The 15,224-nt window shown below is 32.5% G+C and overlaps 1 protein-coding gene across 1 annotated transcript in view; it reads right to left on the bottom strand.

Annotated features, from left to right (window-relative positions):
• Positions 1 to 15,224, bottom strand: part of LOC127698347 (phosducin-like protein) — a 29,117-nt gene that overhangs the window by 12,495 nt on the left and 1,398 nt on the right. The window contains exon 2 of the mRNA XM_052201762.1: positions 503 to 685. Within this exon, the coding sequence (XP_052057722.1) occupies positions 503 to 676 (174 nt within the window). The 5' untranslated portion in view covers positions 677 to 685. The remainder of the gene's footprint in view (positions 1 to 502; positions 686 to 15,224) is intronic.

Here is a 15,224-nt window from a genome sequence, read left to right as displayed (position 1 = left end):
CATCTTCTTATTTTATGTTCTTTGCTTTTCAATATATACATTCCCACGTTCAGTAAACTACAAAATCTGGGTCAAAACCCTAATTTGGCATACAATGTATAAGTTCAAAAGTTCATATTATGATGGACATGTACACAAAGTCTCAAGTTGATGTTACTACCTTTACCAAGTTCTTAAACCTAATTCAGGATGAATGAATTGATGCATGCACAGAATGAAAAATTGATACCCCTACTATCAAAGGCGAGACATGAAATGGATCATATTTCTCTGCATGAAAGAAAATACATGTATGGAATTCTCTATATTAAGAAACTTTATATTATTGGTTTCTTTGCAATTTTGTTATTGCTTCCATTTTGAAACTGGTCTGCAATTGAGTAATATGCTAAATTTTTAATTTTGAACGAGAATGGGTGATAGTTTGATGCATGAGAATTTACGAATCACTTATCTAAACATAAATGCTGCATATTTATCCTACAGATTATTTAGAATTTACATTTGTAGAGTATCCATTGTATTCTCTGATCTCTGGCTCTGGTACAAAAGTTGGTTGTACAGCTTCTGTTGATCTTGGTTCATCATCACTGTCATCATCTCTCTCTCCTTCATCACTACTGCAGTAGTTGTCTACCTTTTCACCAAGTAACTTATCGTCTAAGCTTAAGGACATTTCTATAATCTGTAAAAATACGATTGAATAAAAAGTTAACTTTTTCTCGATTTCCACAGGAATTTTCAGTAACCGAGGTAACAGACATAAATGGCAGAACCAATTGTGTGTTTAATTTTTGTAACAAATACTAATAGAATAAAAAATTTAAATGTAGAGGTTATTAAAACAAATGTGACAAATGAAATAGGTACTGGCAAATAAGAGCGGATGTTCATTTGAAAAATGGTGCTTTTGAGATACAATTCAAATCATAAATGATATCAGGGGGTACAGGAGGGTTGGTATATTATTATGCTTTTTTGTTTGCCACATTAAATATAGATTTTTATTTCGACAGAAAGACTTTCCTAAAAAAATATGGTATCGGGTCCCTTCCCCCTATTTTCAGAAAAAGTATATTAATATAAATTATGGTATTTAGGTTTTCTATACCTATGCAGATACAACATTTATTCATTTGGTAAAAAGAAAATAAATACATCTATATCTATCTCAAAATTAATGAAGAAATGGAAATAAATCTAAAAATAATTGCTTGTTTTTTTAACAATGATTGGCTTCATTGTAACATATACATATGTTTTTATTTTTGCAAATCAAATGAAGGTTTTCCACAGATTCATCTCCTAATGGTCAATCTATTAAAATTTTTGTCAGTTCTATTGTCCCATTGAATAAATACAATAGCTATTGTTCTCTGTGTAGTTTTTTTCACTGGGACCTTTAAATTTCTTCTTAGAGAAATCTATCACTCTTTGATTAATTTACCCAAGTAAGAAAAGTATCTTCTAAATAGATGAAAAGACATGTTTCAACTAAAATAAAATGCACCGCTGGGCGCAACTTGATACCACCGCAGAGGTCGAACCTGAACAGTTGGGGCAAGTATGGACACAACATTCAAGCTTGATACAGCACTGAATTTGGATTGTGATTAAATATTTGACACAGCATAGGTTTACGACACAGAATGAATGTGGTCTAAGAAGTTAAAAATTTTTAATTTACCTATTCAAACCATATCATTATTATTTGCTTTTATATATAAATCAGAAATAACCAATTTAAAATGGAAAATTTTAAAGAAAAAAAAAGGAAAAAAAGGGGAAAAAAAATCCCTCCCCCAAATTTTTTGAACCCCTTATGATTCATCACCCCCAAACTCAATCCCAGCCTTCCCTTTGTGGTATGGTACCTTGCAGTATAATTTCAGAGAGATCCATACACTTGAACACAAGTTATTGTCTGGAAACTAGAAAAATGCTTATTTTTTTACCCTTTTTGGCCCCAAATTCCTAAACGTTTTGGGCAATTACCCCCAAAATCAAACCCAGCTTTCCCTTTGTAATATGGAACCTTGTAGTACAATTTCAGAAAGATCCATACACTTACACACAAGTTATTGTCCTGAAACTAGAAAAATGCTTGTTTTTTGCCCCTTTTTGGCCCTTAATTCCTATAATTTTGAGGCAATTACCCCCAAAATCAATCCCAGCCTTCCCTTTGTGGTATGGTACCTTGCAGTACAACTTCAGAGAGATCCATACACTTGAACACAAGTTATTGTCTGGAAACTAGAAAAATGCTTATTTTTTACCCTTTTTGGCCCCTAATTCCTAAACATTTTGGGCAATTACCCCCAAACTCAATTCCAGCTTTCCCTTTGTGATATGGAACCTTGTAGTACAATTTCAGAAAGATCCATACACTTACACACAAGTTATTGTCCTGAAACTAGAAAAATGCTTGTTTTTTGCCCCTTTTTAGCCCCTAATTCCTAAAATTTCGAGGCAATTACCCCCAAAATCAATCCCAGCCTTCCCTTTGTGGTATGGTGCCTTGCAGTACAATTTCAGAGAGATCCATACACTTGAACACAAGTTATTGTCTGGAAACTAGAAAAATGCTTATTTTTGGCCCCTTTTTGGCCCCTTATTCCTAAACGTTTAGGGCAATTACCCCCAAACTCTAATCCAGCTTTCCCTTTGTGATATGGAACCTTGTAGTACAATTTCAGAAAGATCCATACACTTACACACAAGTTATTGTCATGAAACTAGAAAAATGCTTGTATTTTGCCCCTTTTTTGGCCCCTAATTCCTAAAATTTTGAGGCAATTACCCCCAAAATCAATCCCAGCATTCCCTTTCAGTTTGTGATATGGAACCTTGTGGTACAATGTCAGAGAGATCCATACACTAACACACAAGTTATGTCTGGAAGTTACAAAAACGCATATTTTTGGCCCCTAATTCCTTAACTGTTGGTACCATAACCCCCAAAATCAATCCCAGTGTTCCAGCTAGGATTTGAAAATAGAGGGGCGCGTTTTTAAAAAAGGGCACTTTAGCGCGTTCTCCTGAAAAAAATCAAATACTTAATATTACCACATAATGACATATTTTTAGCATGTAGCTAAGTTAAATACTCTATACTATTACATACATTGAAAATTGTGTAGGTTTGGTTGTGAATTTAAATAAGAGTGCCAATGAGACAATTGTCTTTATTTCGATCTTGAGAAATAGATTGATTCAACAAATAAGTTTGTTAATTAAACTTTGAAAGTTTATTATCAATTCAACAAGCATCTCCGTATATTTCATGTTGAGCGTATCTAATAATATCAATAAGTTTGTCAAAACGGATTTCAATAAGAAATTTGATACAAAAATCGGACTTTCGAGAGCTCCGTTATCGGCACAATAATAAATTAATTCGACTTTGAAAGTTTATTATCAATTCAACATGCATATCCGTATATTTCATGTTGAGCGTATCTAATAATATCAATATTAAAGTTAGTCAAAACGGACTTCAATTTAAGAAAAATGATATAAAAATCGGACTTTCGAGTGCTCCGTAATCGGCGGAATTTACAATAGAAGAACAATTGCGATATCTGATAGAAACCTTTCTTCTTCTCGATTTTTCATAAAGGTAAAGACTTAAATTATTTTTTTACCTTTGATGGTCATTATTCTTGAAAAAAAGATGTAATAGACTGGCAAGTCTTTGATATTTTCTTCTTGTCATTTTCGAGTTGGTCAATTTTTCTTTTTTTTGTCGGCATTTTGCGTGTTGACGATTTACAATATACTATTGGAATGATTCTTTTTTAATGAACGTTATTTTATAAATAACAATTACAATAGAAATGAACATCGTTCACATTTATTTTATAACTTCTATTTTGCATCGTCAGGTGCTAAAAAATCAATTCATTTAACTTGGATGTTTGGTGCTTCAGGGCAAAGGGATTAGACAGGGTCGTAAATTTCACCTAATTAAGTAATTGACTCTAATCAAATAGGTGATTATATACAGGTAACAAGTGTCAACAATTTTAATCTGTTGTCTTAATGAAGTGTGTGTATAAAGAACTCAACAAAATGACGACGATATGAGGAAAAAAGATTGTTTTTTAAACTTTTTTCAAAAGGACACAGAGGGGCGCAGGGGCGCTTAAAAAAGGCAGAGGGGTGCAAAATTTCGGGGGCGGGGCGCAGCGCCCCTCCATTTCATGCTAGCTGGAACACTGAATCCCAACCTTTCTTTTGTGGTATTGAACCCAATGGTAAAATTTCATAGAGATCCATTCACTTAAACTAAAGTTAGAGTGTGAAAACCAATGTGTCTTCGGACAACGTCGACGACGACAACGTCATACCAATATACGACCACAAAATTTGTTTGCGGTCGTATAAAAACTGCATGTTATTTTGTATTTATTCAATATTAATTATATATCATTGCAACAGAACAGTTGCTTGGAAATATGCATAGGTTTTCCTGTACTTTCTTACTATTTCCCCCTCCATCCAAAATATGCACCATATTCAATATGGCTCCAATAGACCTTATCAGTATTTGGGAATCTACAACACTTGAGTCAACCCAAGAATTTGCGACACTTGAACAATTGACATCAGACAGCAATCTCTTTTCCTTTGTTGCATCAGACTTTTTCTCTTGTGATGTCAAAATTTTACATGAAGGTCTGTGAAATCCAGTAATGGCAAATAAATAGCGATAAGGTGTATAAACATCAAGTAGCCCATTATTTGGATTAGGAATTCTAGTCAATTTGGTATCTTGTCAAATCAGGACCTGGTTAATTCGGCACCCGAGGTAGCTATTTCAAAATTAACATTATGTTTTGATGGTTAACTATTGAAGATTCTGTTTTTTTCATATTTTTTGAGGTGTCAACATATATTTGTTCCTGCACATTGCTAGTAAACATACAAAATTGGTGCAAAACTTAACGCAATGGTTTTTTAATTTGTTGGTATATGGTTCTTTTTTATGTAATAAAATGCATTAAACATTAACAGAATTGATTAAACATTGTGTTGTAATAAAATAAAAATTTAAAATAATCCGTAGGTTTACGTATCTAATAAAATGCTTCGCTGGGCACAGCTTGATACGACCGCAGAGGTCGAACCCTGAACAGTTGGGGCAAGTATGGACACAACATTCAAGCATGATACAGCTCTGAATTTGGATTGTGATTAAATATTTGACACAGCATAGGTTTCTGACACAGAAAGAATGTGGTCTAAGAACTTGAATTTTTTTAATTTACCTATTATGGTCCAATGTCCAAAATCAAAATACATGGTTAGATTCAGCATATCAAAGAACCCCATATATTCAATTTTTGTTGAAATCAAACAAAGTTTAATTTTGGACCCCAACTTGGACAAACTTGAAAACTGGGCCCATAATCAAAAATCTAAACACATGTTTAGATTCAGCATATCAAAGAACCCCAAGAATTCAATTTTTGTTAAAATCAAACTAAGTTTAATTTTGGACCCTTTGGACCTTAATGTAGACCAATTTAAAAAACAGGACCCAAAATTAAAAATCTAAATACACGGTTAGATTTGGCATATCAAAGAACCCCAATAATTCAATTTTTGATGAAATCAAACGAAGTTTAATTTTGGACCCTTTTGACCTCAATATGAACCAATTTGATAGTGGGGTCCACAAATAAAAAATCTAAATACATGGTTAGATTCAGCATATCAAAGAACCCTATATATTCAATTTTTGTTGAAATCAAACAAAGTTTAATTGTGGACCCCAATTTGGACCAACTTGAAAACTGGGCCAAAAATCAAAAATCTAAATACATGTTTAGATTCAGCATATCAAAGAACCCCATAAATTCAATTTTTGTTAAAATCAAACAAATTTTAATTTTGGACCCTTTGGACCTTAATGTAGACCAATTTGAAAACTGGACCCAAAATTAAAAATCTAAATACACGGTTAGATTCGGCATAACAAATAAATAAATGTGGTCAAAGATTTTACAAATCTAATGCGCCATACTGTGCAATTAAAGATTACTTCTTGAAATTTTTTAATATTTGAAATTTGAAAAAAAAATAATATTTGAAGAATAATTCTTTTTTATTTCTGAAATCTGAAATGAGAAAAAATTGACCCCCCACAATTTCTTTTTAACCCCCCCCCCCCCCCCCCCTTTTTTCCCACAAAAAATTCTTTCTCTCAAGATATGGTCATAATCTCAATTCAAATTGCCAATGGAGTTTGCAACCATAATTATCCATTTAAATTTACCATAGTGCTAACTTAATCTATTTTATAATAGAATTTAAAATATAGTGTCAAATCTTTCATATGGATTTTTTTGTAAAAAAAAAAGATGCAACATTTGCAGATATTTTTACTGGTCTTCCTTTATAAATATGCATTTCTTTAAACATAATTTAAAAGCAGTGTAAGGGAAGTAACCAAAACGTTGTATTTGGATTACCTCCCTTACACTGTTTTAAATTATCTTAATTGTTCATTAACCATTACTTTATACATAATTTAAAAGCAGTGTAAGGGAGATAATTTCAATGATGTATTTGATTTATCTCCCTTACACTGCTTTAAATTATGTTTTGTACTAAAGTATTTGTCCATTAACCAGGACAACCTTGTTTTTCCCCCTTTTTTGCCCATAATTCCTAAACGGTTTGAGCCATAACCCCACAAAGCAAATCCTAACCATCCCTTTGTGGTATGGAAACTTGTAGTATAATTTCAGAGAGATCCATACACCGTTCCACAGTTATTGTCTGGAAACTAGAAAATGCTTATTTTTTACCCCTTTTTTGCCCCTAATTCCTTAACTGTTGGTACCATAACCCCCAAAATCAATCCCCACCTTCCTTTTGTGGTATTGAACCTTATGGTAAAATTTCAAATTTTCAATATTATATGACGATGGCATGCATTTTATGTTTAAAACAGCTGAGCAATAATATTTGGAACTAAATTTAAGAAATGAAGACAAAGTAGCATGCCAAACATATTGTTAGTAAGCTGAAATATATATTTATTCATTACATATTTATGTCTTGTAAGATATTTTTTTTAATTTTTTTTCCGATCAACTGACCTGACATTTTCATGTGAAAAATATGTAACCAACAAATTAAAAAGCCCTGGCCTAATATATGATTCATTTTATACAAGTAGACAAGTAATGAAGAAAAAAAAATTCCAATTACAACGATTAAATTTGTTTTTATCCTCATCTGTGGATTAAGCAACAGCTTGGGTATAAATGGCTTCTTTGTTTAATTTAAGGTTTTTTTTTTAATTATAAAACATCATAAATTACCTCAAAATTGTTAAAAGAATAAACAGGTTATTGTTTGTAGTCGGTATAAGTTCATAAATTTTTAAAGTGATAACCAATATAAATAAATTGCTTCGCCGAGCACAGCTGGATACGACCGCAGAGGTCCAACCATGAACAGTTGGGGCAAAAATGGACACAATATTCGCGCTTGATACAGGTCTGAATTTGGATTGTAATTCAATATTTGACACATTATAACTGTAGTCAAAGAACTTAGAATTGGTTATATGATTTGAATTTATATTAAATTTTTTGCTTTTGGGTGCAATCAACAGTTTTTTTCTATGACGTCATATTTTGAGGGACCATGCATAAGTGACCCTTAGTGGTGGAATGATTAATGAAGATACTTGTATAAGACTAGATATCACTGGAATCAGAATTTTCTCTAGTTTATAATGAAATAAAAATAAAGTGTACTTTTAATGTATTAAAAAAGTTCCATCCAGAGAACATGGGGAAAAAAAGGCCTTATCTGAACATAAAAAAACTCAAATCAGGTTATGTGCATACCCATGAAGACATGATACAGGCACATTTTACATAATCAAAACTGTATAAAATTCATAGGTTTTTACCTGGCCTTTTAAAAATAAAATGCTCCGCAGGGCGCAGCTTGATACGACCGCAGAGGTCGAACCCTGAACAGTTGGGGGAAGTATGGACACAACATTCAAGCTTGATACAGCTTTGGATTTGGATTGTGATTAAATATTTGACACAGCATAGGTTTCTAACACAGATTGAATGTGGTCTAAGAACTTAAAAATTTTAAATTGGACATTCACCTATTATGGTCCAATATCCAAAATCTAAATACATGGTTAGATTCAGCATATCAAAGAACCCCAAGAATTCAATTTTTGATGAAATCAAACAAAGTTTAATTTTAGACCCTTTTGACCTCAATGTGGACAAAGTTGATAACGGGGCCCAAAAATCAAAAATCTAAATACATGGTTAGATTCAGCATATCAAAGAACCCCATATATTCAATTTTTGTTGAAATCAAACAAAGTTTAATTTTGGACCCCGATTTGGACCAACTTGAAAACTGGGCCCATAATCAAAAATCTAAATACATGTTTAGATTCAGCATATCAAAGAACCCTAAGAATTCAATTTTTGTTAAAAACAAACTAAGTTTAATTTTGGACCCTTTGGACCTTAATGTAGACCAATTTGAAAACGGAACCAAAATTTAAGAATCTAAATACACAGTTAGATTCGGCATATCAAAGAACCCCAATAATTCATTTTTTGATGAAATCAAACAAAGTTTAATTTTGGACCCTTTTGACCTCAATGTGGACAGTTGATAACGGGGCCCAAAAATCAAAAATCTAAATACATGGTTAGATTCAGCATATCAAAGAACCCCATATATTCAATTTTTGTTGAAATCAAACAAAGTTTAATTTTGGACCCCGATTTGGACCAACTTGAAAACTGGGCCCATAATCAAAAATCTAAATACATGTTTAGATTCAGCATATCAAAGAACCCTAAGAATTCAATTTTTGTTAAAATCAAACTAAGTTTAATTTTGGACCCTTTGGACCTTAATGTAGACCAATTTGAAAACGGAACCAAAATTTAAGAATCTAAATACACAGTTAGATTCGGCATATCAAAGAACCCCAATAATTCAATTTTTGATGAAATCAAACAAAGTTTAATTTTGGACCCTTTTGACCTCAATGTGGACAAAGTTGATAACGGGGCCCAAAAATCAAAAATCTAAATACATGGTTAGATTCAGCATATCAAAGAACCCCATATACTCAATTTTTGTTGAAATCAAACAAAGTTTAATTTTGGACCCCGATTTGGACCAACTTGAAAACTGGGCCCATAATCAAAAATCTAAATACATGTTTAGATTCAGCATATCAAAGAACCCTAAGAATTCAATTTTTGTTAAAATCAAACTAAGTTTAATTTTGGACCCTTTGGACCTTAATGTAGACCAATTTGAAAACGGAACCAAAATTTAAGAATCTAAATACACAGTTAGATTCGGCATATCAAAGAACCCCAATAATTCAATTTTTGATGAAATCAAACAAAGTTTAATTTTGGACCCTTTGGACCTCAATGTGGACCAATTTAAAAACGGGGCCCAAAATCCAAAAACTAAATACACGGTTAGATTCAGCATATTAAAGAACCCCATGAAATCAAGAATAAAACCCCATTGAAATTGGTCAAGAAATAAGCAATTTATAGGAAGTATCTTCTTTTGCACAATCCTGTGCTATTAAATATTTCTTGCTATTGCGCAATACTGTACAATTGACAATTTCTTACTATTGCGCAATATTGTGCTATTGGATATTTCTTGCTATTGCGCAATACTGTGCAATTGAAGATTTCTTGCTATTGCGCAATACTGTGCAATTGAAGATTTCTTGCTATTGTGCAATACTGTGCAATTGAAAATTTCTTGCTATTGCACAATACTTATTATATAATAATTTACACATCCTGTTTGGTGTGTATCTCCTACCATATCATTATTATTTGATTTTAAATATAAATCAGAAATAACCAACTTAAAATGGAAAATTTTAAAAGAAACAAAAAAGGAAAAAAAGAAAAAAAGGAAAAAAAGAAAAAAAGGAAAAAAAAATAAATCCCCCCCCAAAATTTTTTGAACCCCCATTATGATTCATCACCCCCAAACTCAATACCAGCCTTCCCTTTGTGGTATGGTACCTTGCAGTACAATTTCAGAGAGATCCATACACTTGAACACAAGTTATTGTCTGGAAACTAGAAAAAAATGTGTTTTTTGGCCCCTTTTTGGCCCCAAATTCCTAAACGTTTAGGGCAATTACCCCCAAACTCAAACCCAGCTTTCCCTTTGTGATATGGAACCTTGTAGTACAATTTCAGAAAGATCCATACACTTACACACAAGTTATTGTCATGAAACTAGAAAAATGCTTGTTTTTTGCCCCTTTTTTGGCCCCTAATTCCTAAAATTTGGAGGCAATTACCCCCAAAATCAATCCCAGCATTCCTTTAGTGATATGGAACCTTGTGGTACAATGTCAGAGAGATCCATACACTAACACACAAGTTATGTCTGGAAGTTACAAAAATGCTTATTTTTGGCCCCTTTTTGGCCCCTAATTCCTTTACTGTTATTACCATAACCCCCAAAATCAATCCCAACCTTCCTTTTGTGGTATTGAACCTTGTGGTAAAATATCATAAAGATCCATTCACTTAAACTAAAGTTAGAGTGCGAAAACCAAGTGTCTTCGGACGACGCCGGACGACGACGACGACGCCGGACGACGACGACGACGACGCCAACGTCATACCAATATACGACCACAAAAATTTTTTTGCGGTCGTATAAAAATCGCGTATCAGGGTACGGTTTCCTGCTCCGAAAAGAGCTACAGTGGCTGCAAATAAGTTTTCAATTTTCACTGCCAAAAAAACAGGATGTTTACAGTGTTGTCTCCCCTCAAAACATGTATATCTAATCTAATTTTTAAAATTATTTCAATCATTCAACCTGTCTTAATTGAAAGCTAATTAACTAATTTTTACAATCAAATACAAAAAACATGATACTTTTTCACCAATTAAGTAAATAAACAGGGGTTTCCCTCCATGGTTATTTTTAGTCGGGGAATAACCCCTAGTTTTTTATATGAAACTGTTTATAGCACCCTTTGTGCAATACACTATACTGTTGCGAATTGACCTACCCCCCCTCTCTTTTTTTTCAAAAAAAAAATATTTGAAGAAATTTTCCTTTTGATTTCTGAAATTTTGAGGAGAAAAAATTGTCCCCCACCCCAATTTTTTTTACCCCCCCCCCCCCCCCCCCCCACCTTATCCAAAACAAATTCTTTCCCTCAAGATATGGTCATAATCTCAATTCAAATTTCCAATGGAGTTTGCAACTATAATAACCCATTTAAACACATCATAAAAGTCTTAAAATAGAAAATGACATACATAATCATGGCTAAAATTAATATACCTTAATCAGCATTTTTAAAATTATTAATAAATATAAATTGACAGCTAATCACCTCCAGACAATTCAACATTTCTTTATACATAATTTAAAAGCAGTGTAAGGGAGGTAATTCAATGGGTCTTCAATGCAGCGAGAAACTCCCGCACCTGGAGGCGTCCTTCAGCTGACCCTAAACAAATATGTATACTAGTTCAGTGATAATGGACATCATACTAAACTCCAAATTATACACAGGAAACTAAAATTAAAAATGATACAAGACTAACAAAGGCCAGAGGCTCCTGACTTGGGACAGGCGCAAAAATGCTGTGGGGTTAAACATGTTTTTTGAGATCTCAAATGTCCATTAACCAGGACACCCTTGTTTTTTCTCACTTTTTTGCCCCTAATTCCTAAACGGTTTGAGCCATAACACCCCAAAGCCAATTCTAACCATCCCTTTGTGGTATAATTTCAAAGAGATCCATACACCGTTCCATAAGTTATTGTCTCGAAACTAGAAAAATGCTTATTTGGGCCCCTTTTTCAGTCAGGGGACTTATTGAAATAAGTGATTTTAAATCACTTATTTAAGTAGCAAATTCGAAGTTTTGTCACAAATTGTGATTTTGTAGTTTTACCAAAATTTTAAACACATAGGTTTAGATAATATTTTTCATTAGTAAAATTGAAAAAAATGAACTTTTTGCTTCTTTTAAGCAGCAAGGTTTATGCCTTTGATGCAATCATTTAGCTGCAAATTCTATTTTAGTTGAAAAAATGCTATAAAAATGGCTTTACATAATGAACTAATACTTTCTTAACAGATTTTTCCCAGCAGTGGGAGTATTTTTCCTGTAAAATTCAAGGTTTCATCTTATAGATTATGTAATAAAATGCCACTGTTCGCGATCAAAATTTCACTGTTCGGGGGTGTTGAAATTAGTGGGGGTTATTAAAATAATACTTAAAGAAGTGATTTTTTGGAAGGAAATTGAGGTGTGATACTTAAACAAGTGATTTTTATGTCATTATCCTAGATTTAGTACAAGGTCATCACCTGACATGACCCGGTCATCCTATCAACACAGATGTTGGTTCTGATAATTTTAGCAACATAATTAGTCCCTGGATCATTAGTATTCTATATTTAAAGCTACAATAAAATTAAATCACTTAGTCTAGTGATTAATTTGTACTACTTAAATAGGTGATTATTAAAGAAAGACAACTCTTACTTCCAACCTTTATGGACATAATGTTACTTGAATCAGTGATTTAGAAAATCACTCATTTAAGTAAGTCCCCTGACTGTTTTTGGTCCCTAATTCGTAAACTGTTGGGACCATAACCCCCAAAATCAATCCCAACCCCCCTTTTGTGGTTATAAACCTTGTGTTTAAATTTCATAGATTTCTTTTAATTAATACAAAAGTTATTGTTCGGAAACCAAATGTCTTTCGACGACGCAGTACCAATATACGAAATTTGGCGGTCGTATAAAAATTACTCATAGAATTTTTTTTTTTTGGCGTGAACCCTTCACGCTCATATATTGGAAGTGTCTATAGGTACTTCGATAAGCATGAAGAAAATTAAGAAAACGATATTTCTTTTATAAATATTTCGTCTTAGGTCATAAACACAGTGGTCAGAAAGAAGAAAGATAATCAAATAAATGAAAAATGTGTCCCCATGGACACAGATGATGCCCCCGCTTGCATACAACATTATGAAGGGACATAACTCAAGAACAATAAAAGAGACGCTACCCAAATTTGTACTTGATTTTAGTTTTGTGGTAATAAGTATTGTGTATAGGTTTCATGTTTGGTTGGGGCAAACTAAAATTACAGAACAGAACCTAAAAATTTTGCAATTTTTCGATTTATAAAGGGGCATAACTCAATAATGGTTAAAGTGACACTACCCAAATTCAACTTGATCTGTGTTTTATCAGTGAAAGGCAAAATTAAACATTGCATTGTATAAAGCATTGATTGTTGTTGATTCAACTATCATGGACAAAGGAAGAAAACTCCAATTTTAAAAATTACTTGAACAATGACATCATTGATATTTTTAGAAAAAAAATGAAAAAGCTAAATTTTTCCATTTGTAAAGGGGCATAACTCTAGAACAGTAAAAGTGACGCCACCAAAATTCAAACTTGATCTGTGTATTGTGGTAATAAGCATTGTGTATCATTTGGTTGCGGCAAACTTAAGTTAGAGAACGGCAACCAATTTTGGGACAGACGGACAAGGGTAAAACTTAATGCCCCCTCCGCTTCGGCAGGGGCATAACAAAAGGATTTTTCTGTCAAAAATATCTAAATTTCATTTAATAATAGATACTACCAGACCAAGAAAATATTCATTATGAAGTTTCAACTGAGACTGAATTTATTCTTAATAGAATATAATTAAAAATGTTATATAAACGTGCATTATGTCTCACAGGTTTGAACAGTCGTTACAATTATGAAAATTATATGCAACGTATGAGCACCAATGAGCATGGATGCGTTCCCAAAGTTAGCTAAATATCTAAATTTTAAACGGTAGTGAATGAACAAATACTTGGATGGTTTTAACTCACAAGGATTTGAAATCCTTGCATCCCACAAAAAAACGTAATTAATATTTTACAATAATCATAACAAAATTTAATTACTATGTTAATTATTTTATACTGTTTTAGTATGGATTTATAAGTCTTTGCTTATATTTTGTATAACAATATATTCATATAGTGGAATGTTAGACTTTAAGAAGAGATTAATTTGATAAATGAAATGTCCATCCGTAATAACTTTACATTTGTGTTTAATGATATTATATTCTAAATTATCGGAAAAAATTCATTAACAGGAATTAATGTATGTTAACTATAAAATTTCAATTATTTTTTATTTGTTTGTTTTAATAGTTCAACCCTATAGGATCTAAATCTTTGCACTATGGTACGATTTTGAAAACTGTATTCATTGTGTTGACCAGCTATCCTACACGTCTTGGTTCATTCAAACTATATATCACCCTGTTCACACAAATTCCGGATTAAATGGCAATGAATCCGGAGTCAAAACACTTGAGGTAGGTAGTTTGATATCCGAATTCAACTATTAGATTAATATATGTGATGACGGAAATGCGTATTCTTATCCAGAGTATCAGTGCGTATGCTTTCTATTTACTACATTGTATTTCTTGCGCAAAAAAATACCACATGCATGCATAAATATTATTTTCACTCACGAATGTGAATTTTCGCTTTTCTTATCTAAATTCAGGACACAGCAGTAAGAGTTTGACATGTGACTTTCAACCATGGTCATCATCACTTACGGAATTCTGACCTCTAGCTGTTTCTCTTTTCTTTTCTTTATTGAGTCACTGTCCTATTATAAACTTTGACCTTTTTGAAATGCTAAGGATTTTCTACCCAAAGAATAGATTACTTTAGATGTGTTCGGCAAAACCTTTGTTTCGAAACTTTGGGTCCTGAATTTCTTTCACCTTCGTACTTTATTTGGCCTTTTTAACTTTTTTTATTCGAGCGTCACTGATGATTCTTTGTAGTCTTAACTCGCGCATGGCGTTCAGCATTTTAATCCTGGTATCTTTTTTATATCTACATATCTTTTTTATGTAAATTGGTTCTTTTGAGAGTGTGTTCAGGTATTCATAAAATTTCTGAAAATAAGATATTATTCAAAACCAAGTTTTCCTGTAGAATATTTTGACTGATTTAAGTAAAACAGGAAATCCTCAAAATTTAAGATGTTTTAGGAGACCAAAATAAGTCTCTATATAAGAGGTCCCAATGAAGCTGGTGTGTTACTCTCAAGAAAAATACACGAAACCTTATACATGTAAGTT

This window comes from Mytilus californianus, unplaced genomic scaffold (genome assembly GCF_021869535.1).
Source record: "Mytilus californianus isolate M0D057914Y unplaced genomic scaffold, xbMytCali1.0.p SCAF_1, whole genome shotgun sequence".
Classification (NCBI taxonomy): domain Eukaryota; kingdom Metazoa; phylum Mollusca; class Bivalvia; order Mytilida; family Mytilidae; genus Mytilus; species Mytilus californianus.
This window is presented reverse-complemented; position numbering and strand designations above follow the sequence as displayed.